At 40.1% G+C, this 11,829-nt stretch overlaps 1 protein-coding gene across 1 annotated transcript in view; it reads right to left on the bottom strand.

Annotated features, from left to right (window-relative positions):
- LOC124788536 (26S proteasome non-ATPase regulatory subunit 6-like) overlaps window positions 1–11,195 on the bottom strand; it is a 139,755-nt gene extending 128,560 nt beyond the window's left edge. Inside the window, exon 1 of the mRNA XM_047255805.1 lies at window positions 11,051–11,195. Coding sequence (XP_047111761.1) covers window positions 11,051–11,195 — 145 coding nt within the window. The remainder of the gene's footprint in view (window positions 1–11,050) is intronic.
- Window positions 11,196–11,829: the final 634 nt, after the last annotated feature.

An 11,829-nucleotide genomic window follows, 5' to 3' on the forward strand; every position in this document is an offset into this window, starting at 1 on the left:
CGGTTATTAGCTAGGGAAGGACAGCTGATTAAGGCTAAACCTACTAGATCTGCTACATAAAGAACGTTCCTGTTCATGGCTTTCTGGACGTATGAGGAGACATGAATGGGAATTTTTTCTCCCATTTTGAGGGAACTTTCGTTGCAAAAGTTGTAGTATGTGTGCTCCTCGTGAGTGTCCGGAAGTATACGCAAATGTACACGCCAATTCCTTTCCAGGCACACTTAAATCGGCGTCCATCACAAATCTGACCTGTTCCTCTGACAGCGTTAGAGCACATACGTATCGGGAACTTGTTGGGTAAGATCTCCATTTCCTTACTCTTACAACTGGTGACTTACCTGCATTTAGCGACAATTTTCCAGAATGTGTTACCTTGTTCGGAAAAGCATTTACGTTTGTTGGAACTCTTCACTAGCGGCCTGGGCACTTAGTTGGTTCGTTTGTCTTCCATGGTTTAAGATGGTAATATTATAATGCGTTTCACAGAAGCATTTAGTGTGTCTTATTTAACACTGTTGTAGGCTTTCCTTTACAGTTGTCCAAATATGTGCATTTACTTCTCATTTTGTCTATTATCATCAAGTGGTTTACGTTGATGTAATATAGGACGTGTGGATTTAAATCTGAGAAGTCACTTGTTCTACCCCCACCCCCTTCGCCGTCCCTCCCTCCGCTCCTGCCCCCCCCCCCTTGTATGGGTTTCATAACGGTGTATCTTAAACCATCCATCATTTCTAATATGCAGAACTGCTATTTATGAAGGCCTCATAGATGCCATACGCGGACAAGTCGGCCGCATGGGTGCCATATGGTATCTTTTCTATTTTTTGTCAGGGTTATTTAGCTCTGGGTCCTAGACCGCAGATGCACAACACACAGATTTTGCAGGTTCAGCTTGTCGCATACAGTTCACTTTTTTTAGGTCAAAATCGATAAAATTGCTACAAACGTCAAATAAGTGTAAGCTGTTATCACAATCATGGGATGAGCAAAACGATTCTTTTGGAAAGTAAATCATAAATCATACACGTAAAAGTTCTTCACATGTACAGAATGCGCGTATCCACATATCCACATACCTAGACGTATATACGTTACGATAGTTTCATTATTAAACTTGCTGTTTTACATACGTGGAGATGCAACTGCTGACCGTTATATATTCATACACACAATTGTATAATTTGATACATCAAATTACGGTAGCCCCTTTTTTTAGTTTTTTAACTTAAACGTTTTTTGCTTTGTATCATGTTTCTCGTTTTCAAACTGTTATTATTTTATTCGGCATAGCCTGTTTCTGCTTGTCTTAACGGAGATTAAACTAGCTATACGTATTTATACAACAGTTGTAATATAGATTTTACAAACAAGTTTTATTTTCTTTAAATTCTGTGAATCACTTAAAATTGTTTTGTTTGAAATGAAAAGGACTAAGTATCTTATGTATCTTCATAAATGTAGGTATCCTTTTCATAAAAGTCGAAAATGATTCACCCTTTCATATTTAGCAGAACGTCGACCGAATACCAGCACTGTCTTACACGTACAGCTCGGAAATTGGGTTGGCCTCCAGGCTGGAAATAAGGGTTTTGATGATCGTCAGTATCAAGGACGTACCCAGGATCTGAACTATGGGGAGGGGGGGAGGGGGGGGGAGGTCATACTAGTTTCAGGAAACAAGGACTCGGACAACATACAGCATTTCTTATTAAATAAAACAGTAAACTAGTGAAAAACTGCTTTCAATAAACATTTTAAATATAAGAATGCACTTGTTTAAAAATACAACTTTTTAATTCAGTAACAATCTTCTAGGATTTGCCGACAGTAACGTGCCGAAGACGAAAAAATTACTCCCGGATCTGTACGAACGAGTTCGAATATCTTCTTGGGGGGGGGGGGGGCAGCTGCCCCCCCCCCCCCTGCCACTCGCTGGGTACGCCCATGGTCAGTTATCTCTCAGAATTCTGATGCTTCCCACAGAGTCATTGCGTGCATAATCAGTAGAAACTTGTGAAATTGCTCTTTTAATTACAGATGACGGGTTTTGTTTAAAAGCGAGTGGCTACTGGCTCTGTCGTAAGGAAGCGTTACATCTGCTAGGGTACCTTGTCCCCAGAGCTCACCTCAACTGCTTTTGTATCTACTTCTTGTTGCCCGTATGGCACAGGTAACCTTCTGTTGCAATACTGTAAGAGTGAGGAAGAGCGGATTTATAGATGCGAGGGTGGCTTCTGCTTCGATCCAAAATAATGAGAGCTAATAAGATTCAAGTGGTTTTTTATTTATTTATTTATTTATTTTTACGACTTTTCTGTCAAATGATTAATCTTCACTGCAAGATAGGGTACCGCACCGCCCTATCAGCCGCCAAAACTGACCGATATCTTGACGACAAAAAAAAAAGGATTTTGCTCCTTTCAAGAAATGTGGTATAATCAGCGCTATTTTAGGGTTACTAGAAGTATTTTCATCGGTTTTTTGTCCCAAACAGTCCAGAGTTTCCACACGTGTTATGAGAAAAGATGTGAGAACGGAGGCAACGCCGAGATGTACAGTCAGGCGATTGTATGCATGATTTAGTACATTTCTGTACGTTATACGTGTTGTTCAGTGTTTAAGCTTTGGATCATTCTGTTAAAAACAATCACGGGCTATGCTTTGCATATTTGGTGTGAAACTTGCATCTTGCACATGTACAGTCAATGATGTTATATGAGTAAGTGGGCAGATCATTCAACACTGACTTAAGATTTTGTAAAAGGATCAGATGGTATGATAGGATTTTTCTTCTTTTGAATACGGTGTAAAAATCAGTACATAAAATGGGGTTACTTGAAACAGCGAGGTAGCTTGAAACGATTTGCGGTTATCTTGTGTTTAATGTTGGCCCCATCTACATCTCCATCTACATGGATACTCTGCAAATCACACTGAAGTTCCTGGCAGAGGGCTCATCGAACCACCTCCATAATTCTCTATTATTCCAAACTCGTACAGCGCGCAGAAAGAACGAACACCTGTATCTTTCCGTACAAGCTCAAATTTCCTTATTTTTATCATGGTGATCGTTTCTCTCTCATATTTTCGCATTCGGAGGAGAAAGTTGGTGATTGGAATTTCGTGAGAAGATTCCGTCGCAACGAAGAACGCCTTTGCTTTAATGATGTCCACCCCAAATCCTGTATCATGTCAGTGACACTCTCTCCCCTATTGCTCTTGTTTGAACTTCGCGATGTACTCCGTTAATCCTACCTGGCAAGGATCCCGCAACGCGCAGAAATATTCTAAAAGAGGACGGACAAGCGCAGTGTAGGCAGTCTCTTTAGTATATCTGTTACGTTTTCAAAGTGTCCTAATAAAACGCAGTCTTTGGGTAGCCTCCCCCACAACATTTGCTATGTGTTCCTTCCAATTTAAGTTGTTTGTAATTGAAACTCCTAGGTATTTAGCTGAATTCGCGACCTTTAGATTTGACTGATTTATCGTGTAAGCGAAGTTTAACGGATTCCTTTTAGCACTCGTGTAACCAAAGTTTAACGGATTCCTTTCAGCACTCATGTTGGTGACCTCACACTTTTCGTTATTTAGGGTCAACTGGAAATTTTCGCACCATACAGATATCTTTTCTAAATCGTTTTGATCTTCTGATGACTTTATTAGTCGATAAAAGACAGCGTCATCTGCAAACAACCTAAGACGGCTGCTCAGATTGTCTCCCAAATCGTTTCTATAGATAAGGAACAGCAAAGGTCCTGTAACACAACCTTGGGGAACGCCAGAAATCACTTTTGTTTTACTCGATGACTTACCGTCAATTACTACGAACTGTGACATCTCTGACAGGAAATCACGACTCCAGTCACATAACAGATGATATTCCATAAGCACGCAATTTCACTACAAGCCCCACGTGTGGTACAATGTCAAAAGCCTTCCGGAAATACGGAGGTGGTGGTGGTTAATGTTTAACGTCCCGTCGACAACGAGGTCATTAGAGACGGAGCGCAAGCTCGGGTTAGGGAAGGATTGGGAAGGAAATCAGCCGTGCCCTTTCAAAGGAACCATCTCGGCATTCGCCTGAAACGATTTAGGGAAATCACGGAAAACCTAAATCAGGATGGCCGGAGACGGGATTGAACCGTCGTCCTCCCGAATGCGAGTCCAGTGTGCTAACCACTGCGCCACCTCGCTCGGTCCGGAAATACGGAATCAATTTGAAATCCCTTGTCAATAGCACTCAACACTTCATGCGAGTAAAGAGCTAGTTGTGTTTCACAAGAACGATGTTTTATAAATCCGTGTTGACTGTGTGTTAATAGACCGTTTTCTCCGGGGTAATTCATAATGTTCAAACACAGTGTATGTTCCAAAATCCTGCTGCATATCGACGTTAACGATATGGGCCTGTAATTTAGTGGATTACTCCTACTACCTTGCTTGAATGTTGGTGTGACCGGTGCAACTTTCCGGTCTTTGAGTACGGATCTTTCGTTCAAATGATTCATATGGCTCTGAGCACTATGGGACTCAACTTCTGAGGTCATTAGTCCCCTAGAACTTAGAACTAGTTAAACCTAACTAACCTAAGGACATCACACACATCCATGCCCGAGGCAGGATTCGAACCTGCGATCGTAGCGGTCGCTCGGTTCCAGACTGTAGCGCCTAGAACCGCACGGCCACTCCGGCCGGCGATCTTTCGTCGAACGAACGGTTGTATATGATTGTTAAGTATGGAGCAAATGCATCATCGTACTCCGAAAGGAGCCTAATTGGTATACAGTCTGGACCAGAAGACTCCGATAATATTTACTTCTACGTTACTCATGTTGGCAGTTGTTCTTGATTCGAATTCTAGAGTATTTACTTCGTCTTCTTTTGTGAAGGCATTTCGGAAGATTGTGTTTAGTAACTCTGCTTTGGCATATTTTCGTCGTTGTTTCTGCCACAGTTTTGTGACCCGTTTTGTGTACCAAGGAGAAGAAGCTCCGTCGTTTGTTAATTTATTTCGTGTAACTCTCTCTATTGCTGCCGATACTATTTCTTTGAATTCAAGCCACATCTGGACTACCCTTATATTGTTAATTTGGAAGAAGTGGAGAATGTCTCTCAGGAGGTCGTCAAGTGAATTTTAATCTGCTTTTTTTTTGAATAGGCATATTTTTCGTTTATTTTTGGAGGATTTGGGGATTACAATATTCAGTCTCGTTACGACAACCCTATGTTCACTAATCCCTGTATCCGTTTTGATGCTTGTTATTAACTCAGAATTATTTGTTGCCAAGAGGTCAAGTGTGTTTCCACAACCGTTTACTATACGAGTGGGCTCATGAGCTAACTGTCCGAAATAATTTTCAGAGAATGCGTTTAGCACAATTTCGGATGATGTTTTATGCATACCTCAGGAATTAAATATATATTTTCGCCAACATACCGTCCGCAGCTCGTGGTCTAATGGCTAGCGTTGCTGCCTCAGGATTATGGGGTCCCGGTTTCGATTCCCGGGCGGGTTGGGGATTTTTTGCTCTGCCTGGGGACTGGGTGTTTGTGTTGCTTTCATCATCTCATCCTCATCATCATCATTCGTGACAGTGGCTAGATTGCATTGTGTAAAAATTGGACTGTATCAAAATTGGGACTTTGTACGGGCGCTGATGACTGCGCGGTTGTGCGCCCCACAAAACCAACATATGGAGGGTACATTAAAGTCACCACCAACTATAACTGCATGAGTCGGTTACGTGTTTGAAATCAAGTTTTCTTGAACCTTTCAGCTATTGTATCATCTGAAATGGGAGGTCGGTAAAAGGATCCAATTATTATTTTACTCCGGTTGCCAACAATGACATCTGCCCATACTAATTCGCAGGAACTACCTACTTCAGTTTCACGACAAGATAAGCTACTTCCAACAGGAACAAACACGCCACCGCCAACTGTATTTAGCCTATCCACTCGGAACACCGTTAGGTTCTTCGCAAAAATTTCGGCTGAGCTTATCTCTGACTTCAGCCAGCTATCAGTGCCTATCACGACTTGAGCATCAGTGCTTTCTATTAGCGCTTGGAGCTCTGATACTCTCCCAACACAGCTACGACAATTTACAACTGTTGTGCGTAATGTAACTGTTGGTTTTGTGTACGATTCTCAACAACCATACGATGAGCAGTAGTTTTAGCAAGAAATTGAAGTAAATGACAAGTTAAGTTACTGTCGTCTATATATTGTTTACGTTGCTGACGTTTTATGGATGCTGGTAGCCAGCAGTGCGTCTTATTTCTGTATATTATTGCCTTTAAGCTTGCTTATCAGGTGAAAAGGCTTCCATCGAGTAGGCTATGACTAGGATCTTGCATTAATAGTAAATCTCTGTCTCAGGTTAGTATCAGCAGGCAAAGGGCGTGAAATCCGTAAATTCATGGCCAGTACGAGAAAACAATTCGTTTAATGTTTTAAGTGCTCTGCAATCTTGATCCCGATCGGTAGATGCCGAAAAAAGTCTCTAATTCGCGCCGTTGCCGTTTTCATGTTGACAAACGGAGCTTCATCGTACTTGAAATTCTCCGAAATCAAAATTAACTAACGAACACTAAAATGTTTTGTGTAATCAAAAGTGCAATTGAGTGCGCTTTATCTAATGGAATATTGTTCAATGATAATGTTACAAATTACGTATCAACACTCAACAACAGTACATCAGTGCTGCTGCAGGGAGAATTGTTTGGTAGCTATGGTTGGCAGAGAACGGATACTAAACATAATCGGCCCATAGCCCTCCACTTCTACTGATTAATTGGCGGGCTAAACAGCTAAACGATTGATTTGCGTTATCAGTTATCGCAGTTATAGACAAACCTAAATGACCCCATATTTGATTAAATATTTGTGCCGTAAATTAATATTATGAAAATATGCGTTTTGATATAACGTTGCTTCAGACACCTTAAAAACGCTTCGGGTTTGGTGTGATTCGTGGTAAGGAAATGATAGTGGTGACGGGGGATACCAGATTACCGGTACGTTTGGTATATGAATTAAAATTCAAACCAGTAGCAAAATTCAAAGGTTATTTCCGCTGATATAGCTAGCAATATGCGTTGCGCAGTTATGTTCGGTACCAGACGTGACAAGTAACTATAAGATAAGGGACGTTCGTTCAGTCCTCTGCAAAACCTCCCGCTTGACATGAGCTACTTAAGTACGTTCCCCAAAGTAACAAAAAACTGCTCAAATTTCGTCAACTTAAAACTGAGTATTAGGCACTACCCTTCATCCTGCAAGAATGACTTGTTTCGCCGCATTGCCCTATTACATTTCTTAAGGGCCCTGGACTGTTGTGAATCACTGTACGATACTTTCAGAATTCAAGAAAGGCTGGTTTTGTGGCGTCAAATTGTGATGTGTTGCGTATTTCTCGGTTGTGTATCAAATCCTTTAGTGTCCCTTTTCTCAAGAGTAAATATCCATGCCACACCATTTGGCATAACATGACAAGCGAAAGACTTATTTTAACGTACTCATAATCAAATTCGAATTCCGGACTCCGCGTCCAAAAATTGTAAATGGTCCATTCATCGTACGCCTATTGAAGGGCTATGGAACTCCGGACTCCGCGTCCAAAAATTGTAAATGGTTCATTCATCGTACGCCTATTGAAGGGCGATGGCAGTCTTTGGAAACGAGAGATGCCTACGATTTGCAAATGACACAAAACACATCCACACAGAACCCGTGACCAATGACGTCATATTTTAATCATAGATATCAGTTTATTTTCGAGCCGTGGATAATAAATCGTTATCTCATGTAGCAAAGCATGACAATCGCAAATAAAAATAAATTAATGTGTTATTAGGATGGTGAGTCGCAGATAGGCACAGAAAAATGACTGTCAAAATGAGCTTTCGGCCAACAAGGCCTTTATCGAAAATAGACAACATATTTATGCACACACACACACACACAGAGGTGTGACCACAGTCTCTGGCAGCTGGGCAGCTGAAGCCAGACTCAGCTAACAATGCAATGCTCCATCTGGGATAACTTGTGACGTCATTTCTCAAAGCCGACGTATTGTATCGCATTCTTCAGGATTCTTCAATCTTCAGCTGTCAGAGACAGTGGTCATAATGTGTGTGCGTGTTGGGGGGGGGGGGGGGGCGCAAGCACATTTTGTGACAGTCTTTTTATTGTGCCGATTTGCGACTCAGCGTCTCCGATACATGGTGAGTAGGGCTTTCGATCCCGAATTTTCCATTGTTGTGTTATTAAGACATAGATACTGTGAAATATTTTTTGACGCTTGTGGTAATTTTAAAGCATTTGTGTCACATTTTGAATTATATCTTTGTCGAATAGTGAGTCGTTCCTCAAAGTGGCATCTTATACCTCAGCTGCATTACGAAGGTGGTATCCTATTCTTTAGTTGACCTATATAGGTCAACTTAAGTGCAGGGTACAAATTTTACATTAGTCGCTTTTTTGCTAGTACCAGTATCCTATTCTGCAGATGGCCTATATATGTCATCTTCAGTACAGGATACAGATTTTCATTTTTGTTGCCATTTTTCGCCTTCGCTAGTACTAGGATCCTATTTTCCAGTTAATCTATATGGGTCAACTAAAAACCGCATTCCCTAGTATCAGTATCCTGTTCTTCAGTTCACCTATCTAGGTCAGCTAAAGAATAGGATACAAAATTTACGTTTGTCGCTTTTTTCCGCTTTCGCTAGCACTAGTATCCCATCCTTCAGTTGACCTATATAGGTCAACAGAAGAATACTAGAGCTTTCTACTACGAAAAAGCGATATATATAACATTACGTTCGAAATACGGAAATACGTAATATATATCCACGATCTGTCTTCTCGGTACTACATTAATGTGTTTGTCAACATCGTCAATGTCTTTGCAACGTACCATCTGGGGTAACCTGTGACGACATTTTTCAAAGCCGAAGGGTTGTATCCCATTCGTCAGTATTCCTCAGTCGGCAAATTGTAACTGGTCCATTCATCGTATGCATATTGAAGGGCTTTGGTGATCTCTGGAAACGAGGGATGCCTGCGATTTACAAATGATACGTAACACATCCACACTGTCGCCAATTTTAATGCGCATGTCTGTACGTAAATAATCATATTTCACAGTTCGTTATATTAGATAATATTCTTGCGTGTCAGTTCTAAAGCTTATTATTAATTTTATTAAAATTGCGAGAGGTGAAGTTTTTAAATGACTCTGAGTACTATGGGACTTAACTTCTGAGGTCATCAGTCCCCTAGAACTTAGAACTACTTAAACCTAACTAACCTAAGGACATCACACACATCCATGCCCGAGGCAGGATTCGAACCTGCGTCCGTAGCAGTCGCGCGGTTCCGGACTGCAGCGCCTAGAACCGCGTGGCCACAGCGGGTGGCAATGTGAAGTTTTTACGGCAATGTGAAGTTTTTACCGAGAGGTAACTATCGAATGGACTATTCAGAACCTTGATATATACTGCGTTCCTAAGGTTAAAATAAAAAAAGGTAAAATCCAGAACTCCTACACAACTTGACCGTGAATTAGTTCTGAGGAAACAATTGCGGTTATGTGCTGTCACAAAAACACTTGCTACGCTGCAGGTACTCATAACAAATTGAGAATTCACGCAAAAGTAAAAATTAAACCACAATGTTTACCGGCGTAAACAGCATTCGGCACTTACTGACTTTAGGGGGACACCCATGAGATCTTTGATTTTATACCGATTATCGTCAATTTGACTAGGCTGATCACGAATATGACATATTTTTCATCAGTTTTCAGTAAAACAACATAGTCATTTATTCAAAATGTAAAAATACAACAACATAATAACAAATTTATCATACGAAATTCGGCCACATCAGGGAAAATTCTAGCCATTACGAGTTAGTAGAACAAACGCACAGAACAAACACGGAACTAACACTTACCTACACTGTTATTTGACTTTAGTGTAAACTGAATAAAGTGATTTTATCCGAGTGCTTTGATGTGCTAAGATTTAGCTCGAATGATGTTTGCAAATAACATATTCGTGGTCCGGTCAAAAAATGAGAAAAAAATTTTCATTAAAAAATTTTCTCTCGATATATTAACAAGTTTTTATCGGGGATGAAAATAAATAACATCTTCGAGATCAACTTAGTCTAAGTGATCAAAAAGTGAGAAAAAATATTTTCGAAAATTTTCTCCCCCTAAACTCGGTAAGTACCCAGCATTCGACTACATCTTAAACTACGAGAGTGAAATTAGCCTAATCAAAATATTGGTCGGCTTCGAGTTCTTCACGCGGTAGCAATAGCTTAGAGGCCTGTAACATATTCGGCGTAACATTTACCAAGTGCCCTCCTCTTCAGCACATAGTAAAATTACTACCGATTCTTCGCCCATAGACGCGAGACAGTGGACACACTGAGAACTTTGCTTAGTAAATCGCACACATGCCTTGTGTATTTATTTCCGTACAATGAAGTTTACGTTTGTCTAGGATTCAAAAATATATTTATAAGAATTTCCATACATGTGCTACACTATTAAATAATATGAAATGGTGCTACCAACTACTGAATGAATAATTGGTAATCGTCTTTGTCAAATATTTGAAATTACTTGCCTATTTAAAAATTATTTGGAGAGCTGACCATAGGCGATTCTTTTCTTTCAAATACGTAATCCCTAATCGCACTGGTGGAAATGTGTAGAGTAATACGCAGTTTTTTATTTTTGTTTCAAAACGGAATTACTGATAAATCAGAAACAAGCAAAGAAAATTTCGCTATCACAATCTATAAAACATTTAAGAAATCAAGCTGTAACTTAAGAATTAATACTAAAAACCGGTAATTTGCAATATAGTCTAGTTTCATTGCAATTCTTTAGTTACTCAAAAAACTATTTCGGTGTAGCGGGCAACATTCGTCACGAAACGCCGATGTGCTCATGAGTTCACCTGTTCGTGAAAATACACAAATACGTCCGATTTCAGTCGGCAATAGGTAATAAATAACTTACCTCCACTTTTAATTGCCTCCAGTAACTGCTTCTGTAGTTCCTTGTTGAAGCGTCGATCATGCAGGCTCAGACGAAATTTCCACTGCGCCAACTTGAGATTCGGATTCTTCGCTAAACCTTCATCTTCTAAGTAGTCAATAGGCATTTTCCTGGATGCCGATTACAAGCGTGAATGCGTAAGAATCACTTCGTGCATCGCCACACACGGGTATTATCACAATCCTGTTAACAATAAACAATAATCGAAAAATATTGTGCCTTGCCGGTTAGCATCCAGACAGAGATATAAATTTAAACAAGCAACGACATTGTTAAAGGGATTTACGATGCAACCATCGGTTTTAGTTTCTCATTGAATGTAAAAAAAAATAAAGACGAGTAGTGTAAAATATAAAAACAATCAGGAACGATTTAATAATGAAGCCGGTGAAGAGTCAGTAGTAATCAGCATATTCGTCAGTAGTTAATCCACACAGCAGACATACAAATCCAGCACCTCCCATATGCCTACTAGCACCGCAGGAGATGAAGAGATTGAAAGAATGTGTAGAGCGGTAAAATAAATTATTCAAATCGTTAGAAGTAAAAGAAATTATTCGGATCGTTCAGAGTGACAAAAATATAATTTTGATTGCAGGGGAGGGAGCTGTAATCAGATAACAGGAAAACTATGAGAAGCAAAAAGTAAAAGAACGGTGATTAGGGAGAAAGAAATCAATAGAAAAACTGCCACGTAGAATCCTGCACGGTACATAATTTACTCTTTGCTAATATTTGGT

This window comes from Schistocerca piceifrons, chromosome 3 (genome assembly GCF_021461385.2).
Source record: "Schistocerca piceifrons isolate TAMUIC-IGC-003096 chromosome 3, iqSchPice1.1, whole genome shotgun sequence".
In the NCBI taxonomy this organism is placed as follows: Eukaryota; Metazoa; Arthropoda; class Insecta; order Orthoptera; family Acrididae; genus Schistocerca; species Schistocerca piceifrons.